At 40.6% G+C, this 15,234-nt stretch overlaps 1 protein-coding gene across 3 annotated transcripts in view; it reads left to right on the plus strand.

Annotated features, from left to right (window-relative positions):
- Nucleotides 1–15,234, plus strand: part of chd7 (chromodomain helicase DNA binding protein 7) — a 55,647-nt gene that overhangs the window by 19,981 nt on the left and 20,432 nt on the right. For 2 of the 3 annotated variants that reach the window (XM_029830413.1, XM_029830415.1), the window contains 13 exons: nt 2,173–2,612; nt 8,027–8,171; nt 10,032–10,163; nt 10,343–10,408; nt 10,957–11,012; nt 11,393–11,507; nt 11,591–11,674; nt 11,752–11,889; nt 12,712–12,833; nt 13,238–13,481; nt 14,562–14,738; nt 14,896–15,039; nt 15,113–15,211. In XM_029830413.1, coding sequence (XP_029686273.1) covers nt 2,173–2,612; nt 8,027–8,171; nt 10,032–10,163; nt 10,343–10,408; nt 10,957–11,012; nt 11,393–11,507; nt 11,591–11,674; nt 11,752–11,889; nt 12,712–12,833; nt 13,238–13,481; nt 14,562–14,738; nt 14,896–15,039; nt 15,113–15,211 — 1,962 coding nt within the window. The remainder of the gene's footprint in view (nt 1–2,172; nt 2,613–8,026; nt 8,172–10,031; nt 10,164–10,342; nt 10,409–10,956; nt 11,013–11,392; nt 11,508–11,590; nt 11,675–11,751; nt 11,890–12,711; nt 12,834–13,237; nt 13,482–14,561; nt 14,739–14,895; nt 15,040–15,112; nt 15,212–15,234) is intronic. The other variant, XM_029830414.1, reaches the window with a different exon arrangement.

Consider the following 15,234-nt stretch of genomic DNA (forward strand, 5'->3'; position numbering starts at 1 on the left):
AGTTTGCTGTGTGTGGCCTCATCTGCTTCTTCTTTTCGGGGCTAACCTCAAGGTTGTTTTTGTTCAAATGCATTAGAACTTTTAATGATTGGACCGATAAGGTTGACGCCGTTAACAGCCAGGTTAAATGCTGCATCTGTAAGTGGGATTGTGCTCGATGATTCCCAGTCATGTGCGGTGGTGGTGGTGGGTTATCACGTTGGACATGCTGTGGTGGAACTGTAATGAGGTTGTGCTGAGGTGAACACCCACAAATATCAAGAAACTATGACTGAATCCCAATTCTCCTCTTTACTACTTCTCCTTCATCTACCCCTTCGCCTTTGGCCTCCGTTGTTTTTTCCAGGCAGCTATGATGATATTTCGGCAACTACTGAAGCTTAAGTTCAATTGATCATGAAATGCAAGACATCACAGTAAAATATTGAATTTTCCATTGGTGTATTTATTATTTGCTATAGTTAGATTATCTCACTATAACGAGCAATTTTAAAACACAGCTAACAATTTAGGACTTGGCTAAATATTTAAGCTTTGTAGCTAAGTTTCCCTTTACCCCCTAACTTGGAGAGTTGGGATACCCCGTTTCTTGTAGTGAACAATCAAAACCAAGGGCTATGGGGTAGAAATGAGATTCACCCTGAAGTCTGCTATAAAGTCCTTCACAATTACATAAGCATTTCTGAGGTTTCTGTCCTTTCCTTTATGTTATCTTCATCATCCCTCTTTCATATTGTTGATGTGTGTGACCACTGTGCTTTTCATTATCTTCTGTGCTGCTGCAGTGTTTCAGTTTTAGTACCGCAAACTGCTACCAGCCACATGCGCGTGTCTGTGTGTCTCTGTGTATGTGTGTTTCCATTGTCATGGGTGTGATTGATTGTCTAGGTAGCTTGGCAGGAGGACAGATTTATCTCTTGACACTGCAGATCTTTCTCTCCTCTCTCTTCCCCTTCCACTATTAGTGTCTAAATGGCTCAGTTTACGTGTGTGTCAGCAGGTGTTTGTGTGATGTGTGACCTTGCAGTGCTTTAGCGTAAATGTATTAGCATTCTGATGGAAGTGCCAGCACGAAAAATCCTCTATTCCTCCACCACCAACCACACTGCATTAAATTTTTCTACACAAAGAGGAGCTGCTGCCGTGGCATTTTGCTGTAAACCTGCTGATCCATACACACGTATATGTGTGCTATGCGTGCACACACCATCACACTCTACTGCTGTTGTATCTCGCACACATGTGCACGCACGCACAGATACACATACACTTCTTCAGTGTGCCTTTTTGAAGTATGGAGATAATTTATTCGTGTCATGATGCCTGATTTTCCCATCTGCTACTGGGACCCTGAGCAGCTGGAGAGAGAATAAGGGAGGGATGGAAGAGGCAGAGGGGGGAGTGGCAGCTGGAGAGGCTCCCAACAGCTGGTAACCAGTTGCCTGTCACTGAAAGCTAACTTTGGAGCAGAAAGAGGAGTTGAAGGGGAAAGGAAAAGATTTAGAAGTCTGTGGTGGTGTGTGTTCGGGGGGGATTGGGTGTCGGCCAGTTTGTTTACTGAATTTAGACTGCTGGAGGAGGAGGAATCAGGAAGTCAAGTGCTTGCAGAGAGGGAGTGCATGCAGGGTATGATCACAAAAGTCAACACATTCAGAATATATTGCAATGAATAAAAGACTTTTTAAACCTGAATCCTATCTGCCTTCCAGGTTTTTTTGGTGTAGATTCTGCTGCAATGATAAAATTTTCATACAATCCACACCAATTGGTTTAATCCCTTTTTTCAGTGCCTTCGGTAGCAGTGAATCAGCACTTTCATCAAAGCATATTCTGGCTAATTTGTGTCTCTTCAAATGTATCAAATCATAGAGAAGTTAGGTCTAGCATGTAGCTAAAAAATCGAGGAGATGAGACTTTCTGGCAATGACAAGATCTTTATCTTGCCGTTGGTTATATAAGTCATCAAGCATTAGAATCTTTTAAAGTAGTTTAGTCGTTAAATGTCGAACCTTGATATTTTGAAAAATACATATTATTTTGAAGAGATTTGTGAACTTTGGTTATTCTGTTAATATGCTGAGTTGCAGCTCATTTACTACATATCTTTGATTGCTTCTGTTTGCTTTCATGCAAAAATGCTTGGAAGATTAAACTTGCTGTGTTCTTCTACAGCATTCCCCCACTGACTCGTCAGGTGATGCCTCGATGACAACCCCTGACCGACTGCCTACTACTGGCCAGCTTCTGAGCACCGAGCAGCTCAGCAACCAGGACTCCAAGCCAAAAAAGAAGAGGAAGAAGAAGGCAAAAGCAGCAGACTTACAGGAAGAAGAAATGGAAAATGTGGCAGGTGGACAGGATGGCAAGCTGGAATTTCCGGGGACAGGAAGTGATGCAAGTGAACAGATTACTGGCAAAGAAATTGTAGAGGGAAGCTTACCACCAGCAGAGAAGAAAAAGCGGGAAAAAAAACCAAAGGAGAAGGTGGGGGGTAAGGAGCCTAAAGAGCCCAAGACCCCAAAGACACCCAAAATACCTAAAACCCCCAAAGAGGCCAAGGAAAAGAAAACAAAGAGTTCCACTCCCAAGGCCAAGACTCCCAAGAAAAGCAGGTATGAGCTTTCTTTGTTGGCTTCGACAGACGGCTATAGTGGTCATGGAGTGGTTGTGTTGTTTTCTATTGAGCAGCACTGGTCAGTGAGGGGTTTTAAAACAGAAGGGTGAAGATGTTTTTATTTTAATCAACAGTTCTTTTCTATTTTCTGTCAGTCTATTATCCTTTCACACTACACGTGTAACTGAGCCAGTTATTGCCATTCATCCTACACACAAATCACTAAACACACCTGATAAACTGCTGCTGGGACCTGCTGCTCAAGGGTCTCCTTTACATATGTGTAATATAACCAATTGTCGTGTGACCAATTGGAATCCAACCGTTCGCAAATGAAACTATGCTCCAGCAGAGATACTGGTCACGGGTTTCTCGGGAATGAGCCGAATGAAAATTGATTCCTTTTATTCTGTCAGTCAGTCATCCTTTTTTTTTTTTAAAGTTCTTTAAAAAAAAGATTCTACACTGTAGTTTCAGTCTCACTCAGAGGCAAAAAAGTAATGGAAAATACAGATTTTCTGAGGTGTTTGGTGCTCTTTCAGGAATTGCACTTTGTGGTGAAGGCAGCAGCACCGCATTGGTGGACTGTTGCTCTTGTTTTCAGCATTTTTTGCTGAGTTTGATTTCCTTGATAATGTAAGGTCAGCATTTTTTGCTTGACCCATCATGCCAGACCAGTGTTTTAGCCAGTTAGCTTAGCTGTCACTTGAGCTGTTAAACTTGAGCTGTCCAATCAGCAACAGTGCTGTAGTTAACACAGACACACAGTTGCACAACAGTAATGCCACCTCCAGAATTGTAATAAAGAATGAATTAATAGAATAATGTTTCGTTCATTTTTAGAAATTCATATAATACCATTATTACTAATAAATCAATTCAGCTAATAACGCAGATACAAGCCAGTGATTCGGTTGGTTCTGGTGTAAATTCTTCCTGCGATTTCAATTTTCCTTCATTAAAATGCATATATTAGTGTAATGTTGAGTGCGTTTTCACTGTGGGAGATGGACAGAGGTGGTTCTGAAGGTGGAAACTTGATAAGACTGAGGAATTTGTCCCAATATGCTCCACCCCCTCTCTTTCTCTGTCATTTAGCCCCACCTCTATATTTTCCTCTTTCCCTTTTTATCCCAGGGAAGAGGGAGGTCTAGACCAACAGGCAGGGGTCAGTAGTGGGGGAGGTGCACATGTTTGTCAGTGGAGGGAGGGGGAGCGAGAGTGTGTGTGGTGGGGGTTGGGTAGGGGGTTGACTTGTAAGTTTTCTGGCAGAAAATGGTGTGTAATAATGGCCGTGCTACTGACCGCTCGGCAGCAACAGCTCTGTGCGATGGAGCAGAGGAAAAGTGGGGGTGGGAGCGTCCAGTGTGCGCGTGTGCATGTGTGTGTGCGCGCCTGTGTGTTTGTGTGTGTTGGTAAACTCGCCCTTATCTGTTTTCAGGCGTTCCTCCATCTTGAGTGGCAGCCTGGAACTCCCAGGTTAATTTAGCATAATAATGGCTGCCGGTCATTCACTGCTCCTCTAAAATGGTGGACAACTGCAAACATGTTGTTTTTATTCCTTCATTTCCCTTCCAATCACAGCTCTTCCTACTACAGCATATCTTTCCTATTTTCTTCTCCATCATACATCCCTTCTTCCCTCATTTTTGTAGGTTAACTTTTGTTTGAGATATTGAGAGATATTGTCATTTTCATATAATGGATTTGTTTCTAATGAGTTCTGTTCTATGCTATTCAGGCCATGCACACGTTAGTACCTGCTGCCATATCTTATGTTTTTCCAGTTTTCAGACTTGTTCAGGCTTGTTATTTTATAGAGATATATGACTTTTCAATCAGTAAAAAAAGGATTTAGGTGTTTTCTATTTTCTCTGCATCTCCCAATGAACCAGTTGCCACCAAGAGCAGCCAGGATCGTTAACCCACGCACAGGCCAGCCTCTGTCTTCTGTAAATTTCCAGTTACATGTTATTCATTAGGATGAACCAGATCCTCAAAGGTGCATCTAGAGTACCATTTCACAGAATAAACACTTGTGAAAATTGGGTTATTATGCTAAATTATAGTGTCCATAAAAATTAAAGGAAGAAGTTTTTTACATTTTTCCAGAGCCTTTTTTAGGGCTTTGTAGCTATATATAAGGGATGTAGGATGGCGTTGGAAAAAAAATTCCCATAAACGCCTCTTCTCTTATCTAGTCAGTGATGTTTCTTTATGATTATTAATGTGATTTCATGATATAAATGGTTTGTATTCATCAGAATGGTGGCATCCTGGTCCAGTCAGCTGTCTCTTCTCTTTTGACCTTGCCTCCTCTTGCATCCTGTGTTCCCTGTCTTTGTCCACCTCTGTGGGAGCAGGAACATCTATAAATAACCCTGCTCTCTGCTGCCACGCCCTTTCCTGTGTGTGTGTGCGCGCGCGTGTGTGTGTGTGCGTAAGATAGTGTTGTACAAACAGGCCACACACGCCTCTACCATCAAGTAACCTGAGTGTGTACATGTGAGCACACACTTGGGCTAATGCAGTTTAAAATAGAAAAACCTCTTGGTGAAACCAAGAGGTGAAATATCTTCAAAAAACTAAAGGAAGTCCAATTTATTTTTTTTAAGCTAATGCAGTGTGTGCTTTGTTCCTTCAGCTGTGTTGTTTGGGCGAGGGAGGTTCAATGGCCGCTTCTGCAGGTGTCCTTTATATCTGCCTCGTTATTATCTTCCTCATCACTTCCACGTGATGTTTAACTGCACGCCTGCATTTCCTGACCTTCATCATCCACCTGCCAATCTTCATTTATACTGTAGATATAAATGAAATGAAGGGGAGGAGCTTAGGTGTACACCTGGTTGTGACTGGTCTAGAGCTGTTGTGATTGGTACAGTGGAAAAAATATAATCCTGCATTGCCTCATATTAAATAGCTTTCTTGACATTAAAGCTACCTGTGGTTTGTGGTAGATTTAAATGTTGACGTCAGTTTAATATTTAGGATCATCCAGTTAATTCAGGTGGTGTTACTGCAGTCAGGGAAATCAGGTAAAAACATCTTAAAATAGAAGTTAGTAAAGCTGACGGGTGTCATCTGCACGACTGTTTTTGGACCATAAGGAATGTCTTATTTTTAATATTTGTTATTTCTTGAGCTTTTGTCTTGTAATGTAGATGTCTTTTCATTACTTTAAGTATGAGTTTGTCATTTTGTCTGAACGAGGGACCAAAATTTCCTTTTTTCCCCCAAGTAAAGTTCTCATTTTCATTGTAAAAGTTGCCCTTTACATAGTAAAAATAGCCACCAGAAATGCCTTAAATGTGGTTGGATAGGATGTGTAATAACGATGTGAGCCAGGAGAGGAGTTCTGAAGAGATGGACTGTGTGGAGAGTGGAGCTGAGAAAGAGACACAAGTCTGCGAAGAAGAGAGGGTGTGTGTGTGTGTGTGTGTGCGCGTGTGTGTGTGTGTGTGCGCGTGTGTGTGTGTGTGCGCGCGTGTGTCTGTGTGTGTGTGTGTGTGTGTGTGTGTGTGGGGCCAGATGGCTCCAGCGTGTGGCGACCAGCCAGAGGAACAGGTGCAGGTCACATGACTGCCCGTTTCCACGGAGATAGTGATTGCTCTTGGCGTGAGGATGAAAGGAGAAGGGCCCCAGGGACAGAGAGGGGGCGAGATGTGGTGAGAGAGGGAGCAGGCAAGAGGAAAGCTGAGTGACATAAGCGGAGGGAGGGAGGGAGGGAGGAAGAGAGGTAGAGCGTGAGGGAACCAGGCAAACAGTGCTTTAGAGGACAACATGGAGGCTGAGAAATACAGCACCACAGTTTGCAGATCACATTGTACCGTCTGCTTTACTTCCATTTGTCCCTTTTTTTTGGTCTGGATAAAACAAATAAGGTGTGAAATTGGTAGGAACGTGTATTTTAGACATTGTTCAATCCCATCTCTTGGGAAATTTTTTTTTCAATATGGTTATGGATCCATTGTGCCAGGGTTCTGCTGGTGTTTAAATTTGGTCTAAATTTGTACCTTTTATACATACAAAACATATGGTTTTATATGTATACATGTAAGGTAAAAATCCAGTAACGTCAGTGTTTGTGGACAAAAACAGAAGCATTTCTTTACCACCAGTTATACTTCTTTGACATGGGAATTTGTGACCCTATTCCAGTAATGGCAGATGACATAACTGCTATCGCTCCACTATAGACTGCCCTTTTGGCAAAAAAATTCCTTCCTCTCCATTCAGGCAGCAGTAGAACATCATTGAGTTTGTATGTTCTGAAACAGAATCTGGAAAATCAAGCAGTGATAACTGCCTCACTAGCTTTCATGCTGCCTTCCACGTTGCTTTCCAATGTTTACTAGGGTGTTGTTTGGTGCGTTTCTGACATTGCAAATGGGATGACATCTGAAGAGACTGACCAGAAGGAAAATTCCAGGACTACTAACAGTGGGAATGGCAAGTTTTCCCATGCACACGCTAGTTTTGATGTCAATGGGCCTTTACTGTGTGCTGACATGTTGGTTGGTGTTGGTCCTAACAGTAAGAATCATGTTCATGTTTTTTTTTTAATGATTTTTAATTGCCCAGTCTTCTAGACTACTGTTGATTGTTGCTCCACCGCAGACTAAAGGTGTTCTCACTCTACCAAAGGTGTTGATCCCATCTTGGTCCTGTAGTTAAAGTCATCCCAGTTTTTGTGGATTCTTCTAAGGTTAGCTTTAGCCTCCCTGTCCTTGTTTTGAAATACAAAGCAACATGTGTTTCCATATATGTTTTTTCAATTGTCGAAAGAAGGTGCCGTTGAATGTTTTCTTTCGCCATGCAGAAAACTTGTGGACAATACAGCAAAGTCTTGGCCCTGTTGGGAAAAATAAGAGACAGAGTTTAGCTTCTAGGAGAAAAGCAACCATCCAGAATCACTCCGATTGTTTTTTCGAAGGCTAATTTTGGCTGAAGTATTGTCTTGTTGAACTCTGTTTTTAAAGTTACCGTTAACTGAGAGGAATAAATATAATCTGTGGCCTTCTCCCAACTAAGATTCGTTGCATAGTTCCTAATGTCCTTTTTGTCCTCTCAGTTAGAGCAGTCTGTATTTTCCATACGAGAGATTAGAGGAAGCCTGGGGGCCTTCCAGCCCTCCCCTTTCTCTCTCTCTGGGGCCTCTCCTCCACCTCCTGTGCTTGTATCACTCCATCTTTCCCTCCTTCTCCTAGTCTTTTATCATATTAACCCCCTGTGTGCCAAAGCCTGAGGCACTCTAATGATTTCTAAATGGATAAATCAAACATGCTGCCCACCCTGGGAATGCCACACACATCCATGTGGATGAATCTTTAAATCTTTTTAAAACTTTTTTCTATTTTTTTTTTTCCACCAACATGAGTTTAAATTTTTTCTCCACCTTCCTTATTCAATCAGCAGTAAGAAGACAGATTCTGAAGGTGGATTTAATGCTGCTAAAAAGGATTCCAAGAGGAAGAGGGAACCATCAGATGGGGATGACGTGGAGGTGAAGTCTCCACCATCGTCTCCTCCTGAAGAAGAAGATGATGATGGCATACAGGTAAGAACATCATATTTATATGAATGGTGTCAGACTAAAGGATTTAAACTTTTCAATTAAAAAAAAAAAAAAGTATTTCCTATTTTAGGAAGAATCAATTTAAGTTCCAATTTCTGCCATTCAGGAAGCCTTGGCAGTCAGTTACTGTACTTATCTGACACATCTGTCCATGAATGAAGTTGCTAGACTAAACAACTCTGCCAATTATCATAAAAACATGGCTCAGTATGGCTCAATCAACAGGTTGTATTTAAAAAAAAATGAGGGAAAAATCCATCAGAACAACCAGATAACTGAAGATTCCACAGGATCGATGATTATTTTTAACACTTTCTCCATGAGTGCAAATGCAGAGTACAGGCTATGAAACTGCAATAAGAAAACAGGAAGTTCACATCTGACTGTTTCAAAATGTGTTTTTTAATGCTAGCATCAGATTCTTTAAACAGATGGTACAAAGATAAATGCATATGAGAAGGGAAGAAAGAGCTCAGCCTAAATCAAACATCTTGTGTCAGACATGGAGGCAGAGTTGATGGCAGGAACATGTACAGCTCCTAATGGAACAAGCTCACTGGTTTTTATTGATGAGGCTGCTGAGGAAAACAGAAAGAATCCTACAATCCTGAAATTTGCAAATCTATGTTATGCTCATATTTAATGACTACAAACAATCTGAAGCACACAATCCTACCATTGCAAGAATTTGTAAGGCTGGAAAACTAAACTCTTTACTGATGGTCCTGATATACCAAAAGCTTCACAGATGTTAAAAAAAAATGGCAATATGAACTGACCAGAAGTCCTCGATACTTCACTGTCCTCCCGCTTGTCTGTTTAAATTTCACAGCTCCACATCACCTTCTCAGTTTCATTGGTATTCTATTAATCTCCCTTCAGGAATGAAACAGTCAACTGCACAATTTAGGATTTTGTGTTAATATTTTATGGATCCTTCTTTATAAAGTTCCACTCAGCAGCACAAACATTTTCACCTTCGAGATTTAGCAGGAAGTTAGTGTAAATAAGTGGCAGGACTTAAAGTATTCCGGCATGGGGAGTTTAAATGCTGTGTAAAAAATAAGTGTGTGTATGTGAGGTCCCGTTTACATGATAAAGAAATCGGTGAGGTTTCGTTGGGTTCGCGCCTTTCCTTTACATGTGAATGGTGCCTGAATCCACAAACTTTTGAAAAAGGGCTTCGGAATGAAGATTTTTGAGAATGGTATTGTTTTAGTCTCCAAACAGGAAGCACTATTTTTAGTGAAAAGAGTGGCGGTGGTGCATGGCCATTGCCACACCGTCTCCGCGTGAACAAAGAGTGTTTTAGAAAAGGCAAACGAAAAACATTTTTCTTTCTAGTGACAACTTTGTTGCGTAAAGGTGGCCTGACAGGAAGCCAAAGCTAAATCATGCCATTACATGAAAGGGCAGACAGTACATCTCAACCAAGCTAACACCTCAAATGTAGACCCAAATATTAGTATATTCTGTTAAAAATCAGGTATGTTTTTTAATCTTCAACAGTTCTCTTCTGTTTTAATAAATATATTGGGGGAGCATATTTTGTCATTCCAACTAGGCCCCATCAAATAAGTGCCACAGCCATTTATGCCATGTTAATTGGTATTTAAAAAAAATGGAGAAAATAAGATTTAAGGAAACCAAATTAAAAAATCTATTGCTAATAAAAGGTTATTACTAATGAAGGTTACTACTAATGAAACGTTTTTGAACTGTGATATTGAATGAAAATTATATAAATTCTGGTTCCTGCCCTGAGGAGCAACAGGTCATTGAGCTTCTGAGCCAAGAGTTGCTGGAAATGTATCAACTGTTTAGTCTTTTACTCCATGACAGAAGCGTCGTTCCAGCCGCCAGGTGAAAAGGAAAAGGTACACTGAGGATCTTGAGTTTAGGATTTCGGAAGATGACGACAGTGGTGATGACTCTTCAGCACCCAAGTCCCCATCTTCATCATCACAGCTGCAGGTGAGCAGATGAGTTTTATATCAGTGGAAATCTTCATACGTAAACTTTAATTAGTCCATTTCTACCCATGTATGTGGAAAATGAAGAGTAAAAAATGTAAAATCACTATAAAGGAAACTTACATTTTAGGGTTGGTTCTGTGACAATATTCAATCTTACATGTGGTTCTGTGTTATCAGGACATGCATGAAGCTGAAGGGCCTGTTGTGGAGAAGATCATGGGTATTCGTTCTGCCAAGAAACAGGTGGGTTGTACATCTTAGACACTGCCTGCCTCTGTGATGTCAGCTGGTGATCTGTTAGAGTTTGTGCATTTCGGTCACCAGTTCATCTGTGCAGCATTGTTTTAACTGGCTCATCGAAAGGAAGCTCCTCCCTGCGCCAGCACATGCACACACGGACACTAACGCCAGCCCACCAGCTGCCACTGGTTTACCCCTACACACACACACACACGCACACACACACACAGACAATTCAGAGTTGACCCCAGGCTTGGCATCATGCCAAAACCACAATGTTAGCTTCGCCAGACGGCAAGTTAGTATTTCTTCAGGGTGTGTGTGATTGATGATTCATGGCATTACAGTAGCAGAAGTATGAAAGAGGGTGTGAGAATTTGTTGGACTAGAAATGTTGAATGGAAGCTGAAAGAGCTATTAATTGTTTTCATTTTATTAAACCCAAGAAATTCTTGTCACTCTCAGATAGACTCAGCCTCGCCGTTCTTTATCGGGGTCCTCAGTTTCCTCTCTGCTGTTATTTAGTAACAATAATGTTTCCCCATTTCCAGCTGGAGTCTGGGGAAGAAGTTGAAGTGGAGGAGTTCTACGTAAAGTTTAAGGGCTTGTAAGTAACCAATCTTTCTCAACCTGCTTGTGTGCTTGGTTTACTCTTTAAAGTCGTACTCACAAGAGTGTGTCTCACACACCCTTAAATGAAGCTCTTGCATACTGTTGGATCACTCCTTTCTACAGCTTTCTTTAATTCAACTTCGTTTACTTTGTTTTAATTAAAAAATTTCTTAAACAATGTTACTTAGTTGCCAGTATTTTCAGCAGCCAAATGTCTGCAGTTCATAGCTTAATGGATATTCTCAGTGCTGTTTTGGAATTTGCATAAATATACGCCCATAACCTGCATGAAATTGTTCTACAAAAATCTACCAGAATCTATAGACTCGTCACTTGTGTGTTTTCTACGATTGAATTTTTTTTCTTGCTTCTCAGTTCGTATCTCCACTGTCGCTGGGCTGATCTGGTGGAACTGGAAAAAGACAAGAGGATCCACCAGAAAGTCAAGAGGTTTAAAGCCAAGCAACAGCTCAATAGCTTCATCACTGAGGTAAGAGAGGTGCATGTGTGCGTGCAAGTATGATTTGTCCTATCACATCTGTTCACTTTCAAATGCATTTCTGTTGTCTCCAGATGGATGATGAGCCTTTTAACCCAGATTACGTTGAGGTGGACCGCGTTCTGGACATTTCGGAGAGCACAGATGAGAATGGAGAGGTGCTTTGATCCAGCTCTTGTTTCACTCATACACGTGTGTATGCACTAACCTAACCATCCTGTTGTTTTATGTGCAGATGGTGACCTTATATCTGGTGAAGTGGTGCAGCCTGCCTTATGAAGACTCTACTTGGGAGCTAAAGGCGGACATCGACCAGTCCAAAATAGAAGAATATGAACACATTGCAGCGCACAGTCCCTGCACCAAGAGAGTGGTAAGTGTGTGTGTATAAGAAAGCTCCATGAGCGTCCCAGCCTCCCCCCAGTAGGCATGTGCTAGTGTGTTGGCCTTCTGCCTTCTCCTTCTTCCTCCAGATTTACAGCTCCCTTAACTGCCTTCCACAGGGCCACGTTCTTGTGGTCACACACACCCTTCCTCCATGCTCATGTGGACAAGCCAAACCACTAACAATATGTTTAATGCTAAACAGAAGCTGCCCGGCTGTGGCGTTTCTCTTCTTTTGCTTAATTTGAACACTGCTCAGTATGAATAATTGTGTGGAGATGCATGGCTACGTCAGTTCAAGAAATTGGAATCTTTTTTTTTTCTTTTTCCAATTTCTGATTATATCAGATAGGTATACAGGATTACTGCTGATATTTATCTGGTGTTTTCCTTAACCCTCCTGTATAACTGCAGTACAATGCCATACACCTGAACAGGTCCAGCTGCCTGTTATAAGAAAAAATGGTTGGATGTTGTTTCTGATTATAAGGCTTGTCTGTCTTCATCCATACATTAACAAACCATGAGCTTAACAAAGAAGCAGTAATTGTACTCTGACTCCACTTACTGATTACTGCTGGGAGGAGACTACTTAAATTCCTTTTTTCCTGATGCTTTTTATATATGTGGGCTAACATACAGACAAGAACTTCTGTGGTTCATGCAATAACTCACATGAAAGTATTTGCCCCTTCATTGGTACAATTTGCTTGCGCTTTCCCCTCTTTTTTAGCATTTCACATAACAAAATGGTTTTATTTTTAATCAAAAACGCATGTTTGTAATTAACATTACTATATCATGTGTTCAGGATCGACCTCTTGCAGCAGACTGGAAAAAACTTGAGAGCTCCAGAGACTACAGGAATGGCAACGCACTCAGGGAATACCAGCTGGAAGGCCTCAACTGGCTAACCTTCAATTGGTACAACTCGTAAGTCTCCATCAGTAACTCCTGCTTGATATCACTTTTATTAGACACACTTGACACTCAGTGTTACACTTGTGTATAAGATTAAGATGTACTTTATTCATCCCCGTGAGGAAATTGAATTGTAGTAGCAACCTATACAAAGTATAGAAACAGAATAAATAAATACATATAAGATTTGAATGTTATAAGCATATATACAGCATATATTATAGCATATAATATATACATATTATAAGCATTATACGCATATATACATAAATATAGAATAAAATAGATATAAAATTACAACATAAACATTACACAATTATTGTTATTGGCTGGGTTAGGATGAGTTATACAGTTTGATATATATATACATTAAATGAATTTGTAGTTGCTGAATTTGTTTCGTGTTTCTTTCACAGACGTAACTGTATCTTGGCTGATGAGATGGGATTAGGAAAGACCATCCAGTCAATTACATTCCTTTTTGAGATGTACTTGAAGGCCATTGAGGGACCCTTCCTTGTCATCGCTCCACTCTCTACAATTCCCAATTGGGAGAGGGAGTTCAGGACCTGGACAGAGCTCAATGTTGTGGTTTATCATGGTAGCCAGGCCAGTCGCAAGACCATCCAGGCCTATGAGATGTACTACAGAGATACGCAGGTGAATATGACTACTGTTTGTGTTCGATGCTGTATGTGCAACAATTTTTAACTGCACCAGTTTTGCACTGAACCACAATATCAGCTTCTCCTACCCTGTAATTGGTCTGTAAAAAGTTGTTTGCATGATCTAGCCTCAATGAAACCCAGAAGCTTGCTAAAAAGGAGGGGAAAAAATCTAATTGCAATTAACATGCTTTAAAATAATTAGGGGCATTAATTAAATATTGCATTAATGCAATATTTAATTTTTGCAGCTTAATAATTCTCAATAATAAAAACGAAATATTGGATTGAAGTGCTATGAAACGGCTGTAATCTGTAGTTTATCACAACACATGTGGAAGCCAGAAGCAGTGCAATGATGAATAAATATCCCATATCAAGAGGGAATTTTATAGAAAATGCTATTATGTAATGTATCTTTGAAACACTTTGCGTAATTGGATTACTAACAAAAAATGTTTTGTCAAATGTTTGACTCTTTGGATATTTTTCGTGCCTACCTGTTCATGTTTGAGATTGCATGAGATCATTTCTAGAGTAGTAAAATGCAGTGAAGATGAGACTTGATTTGAACAGCTCTTCTGCTGTGTGGTCAGTCTGTTAACCATTTGGACAATAAGCTGATATTTAGCTGATATTAGATCCTCGTTGTCATGTTGATTTTCTTGCCCTTTGACTACTTATGAAATAAATAAATATTGCACATATTATTGTAATGTATAGTGTAATATTAATCCTTAACTAAAGGATCATCAGCAGGAGGGTCCCCCTATATGAGCCTGGTCCTGCTCAAGGTTTCTTCCTGTTAAAGGGGAGTTTTTCCTTGCCACTGTTGCTTGTTGGGGGTCAGGCCCTGGGATTCTGTAAAGCGCCTGGAGACAATTTTGATTGTAACAGACACTATATAAAGATTGATTGAACTAAGCAAATTGTACCATTCATATTTTGGAATGAAATGGGCGTAGCTCCACAATTCATAGTTTCCGTTGTCTCTGATTCCATCTGGAAAATATAAATGTGTTAAAGATATCGGTCTAATAATCCCACCTGTCCTTACTGTCCTCTATTGCTACAGGGTAAAATAATCAAAGGAGTTTATCGATTCCACGCGGTTATAACAACTTTTGAAATGATTCTGGCCGATTGTCCAGAACTTCGGAGTGTTCCATGGCGCTGTGTGGTGATCGATGAGGCCCACCGCCTCAAAAACAGAAATTGCAAATTACTGGAAGGACTTAAAATGATGGATATGGTGAGTTACAACAGAGATTCATTGAAAAATATGAAATAGTTCTATTCAATTCTCATTTCTATTTTAGAGATTTGAAATGAGGTTTAAAATATAGAAAGTGTCTCTCACGCTTCTGCCATCTCACGCTTTGTAACTCTTCTGTTTCCCTCTGGTGCAGGAACACAAAGTTCTGTTGACAGGAACACCTCTCCAGAATACAGTGGAAGAGCTCTTCAGCTTACTTAACTTTCTGGAGCCTGAACGTTTCCCGTCTGAACAGACGTTTATGACTGAATTTGGAGACCTGAAGACGGAAGAGCAGGTAAGTGAACTTCCAGTGTCACACTTGCCAAAGTCCAAAATGACACGACGCTAACAATCCATTTTTCTTTCAGGTTCAGAAGCTGCAGGGTATCCTGAAGCCAATGATGTTGAGAAGACTGAAAGAGGATGTGGAGAAGAATCTGGCTCCTAAAGAGGAGACCATCATTGAGGTGAAGCATATAATTTTTTTCTA

This window comes from Takifugu rubripes, chromosome 22 (genome assembly GCF_901000725.2).
Source record: "Takifugu rubripes chromosome 22, fTakRub1.2, whole genome shotgun sequence".
Lineage (NCBI taxonomy): Eukaryota > Metazoa > Chordata > Actinopteri > Tetraodontiformes > Tetraodontidae > Takifugu > Takifugu rubripes.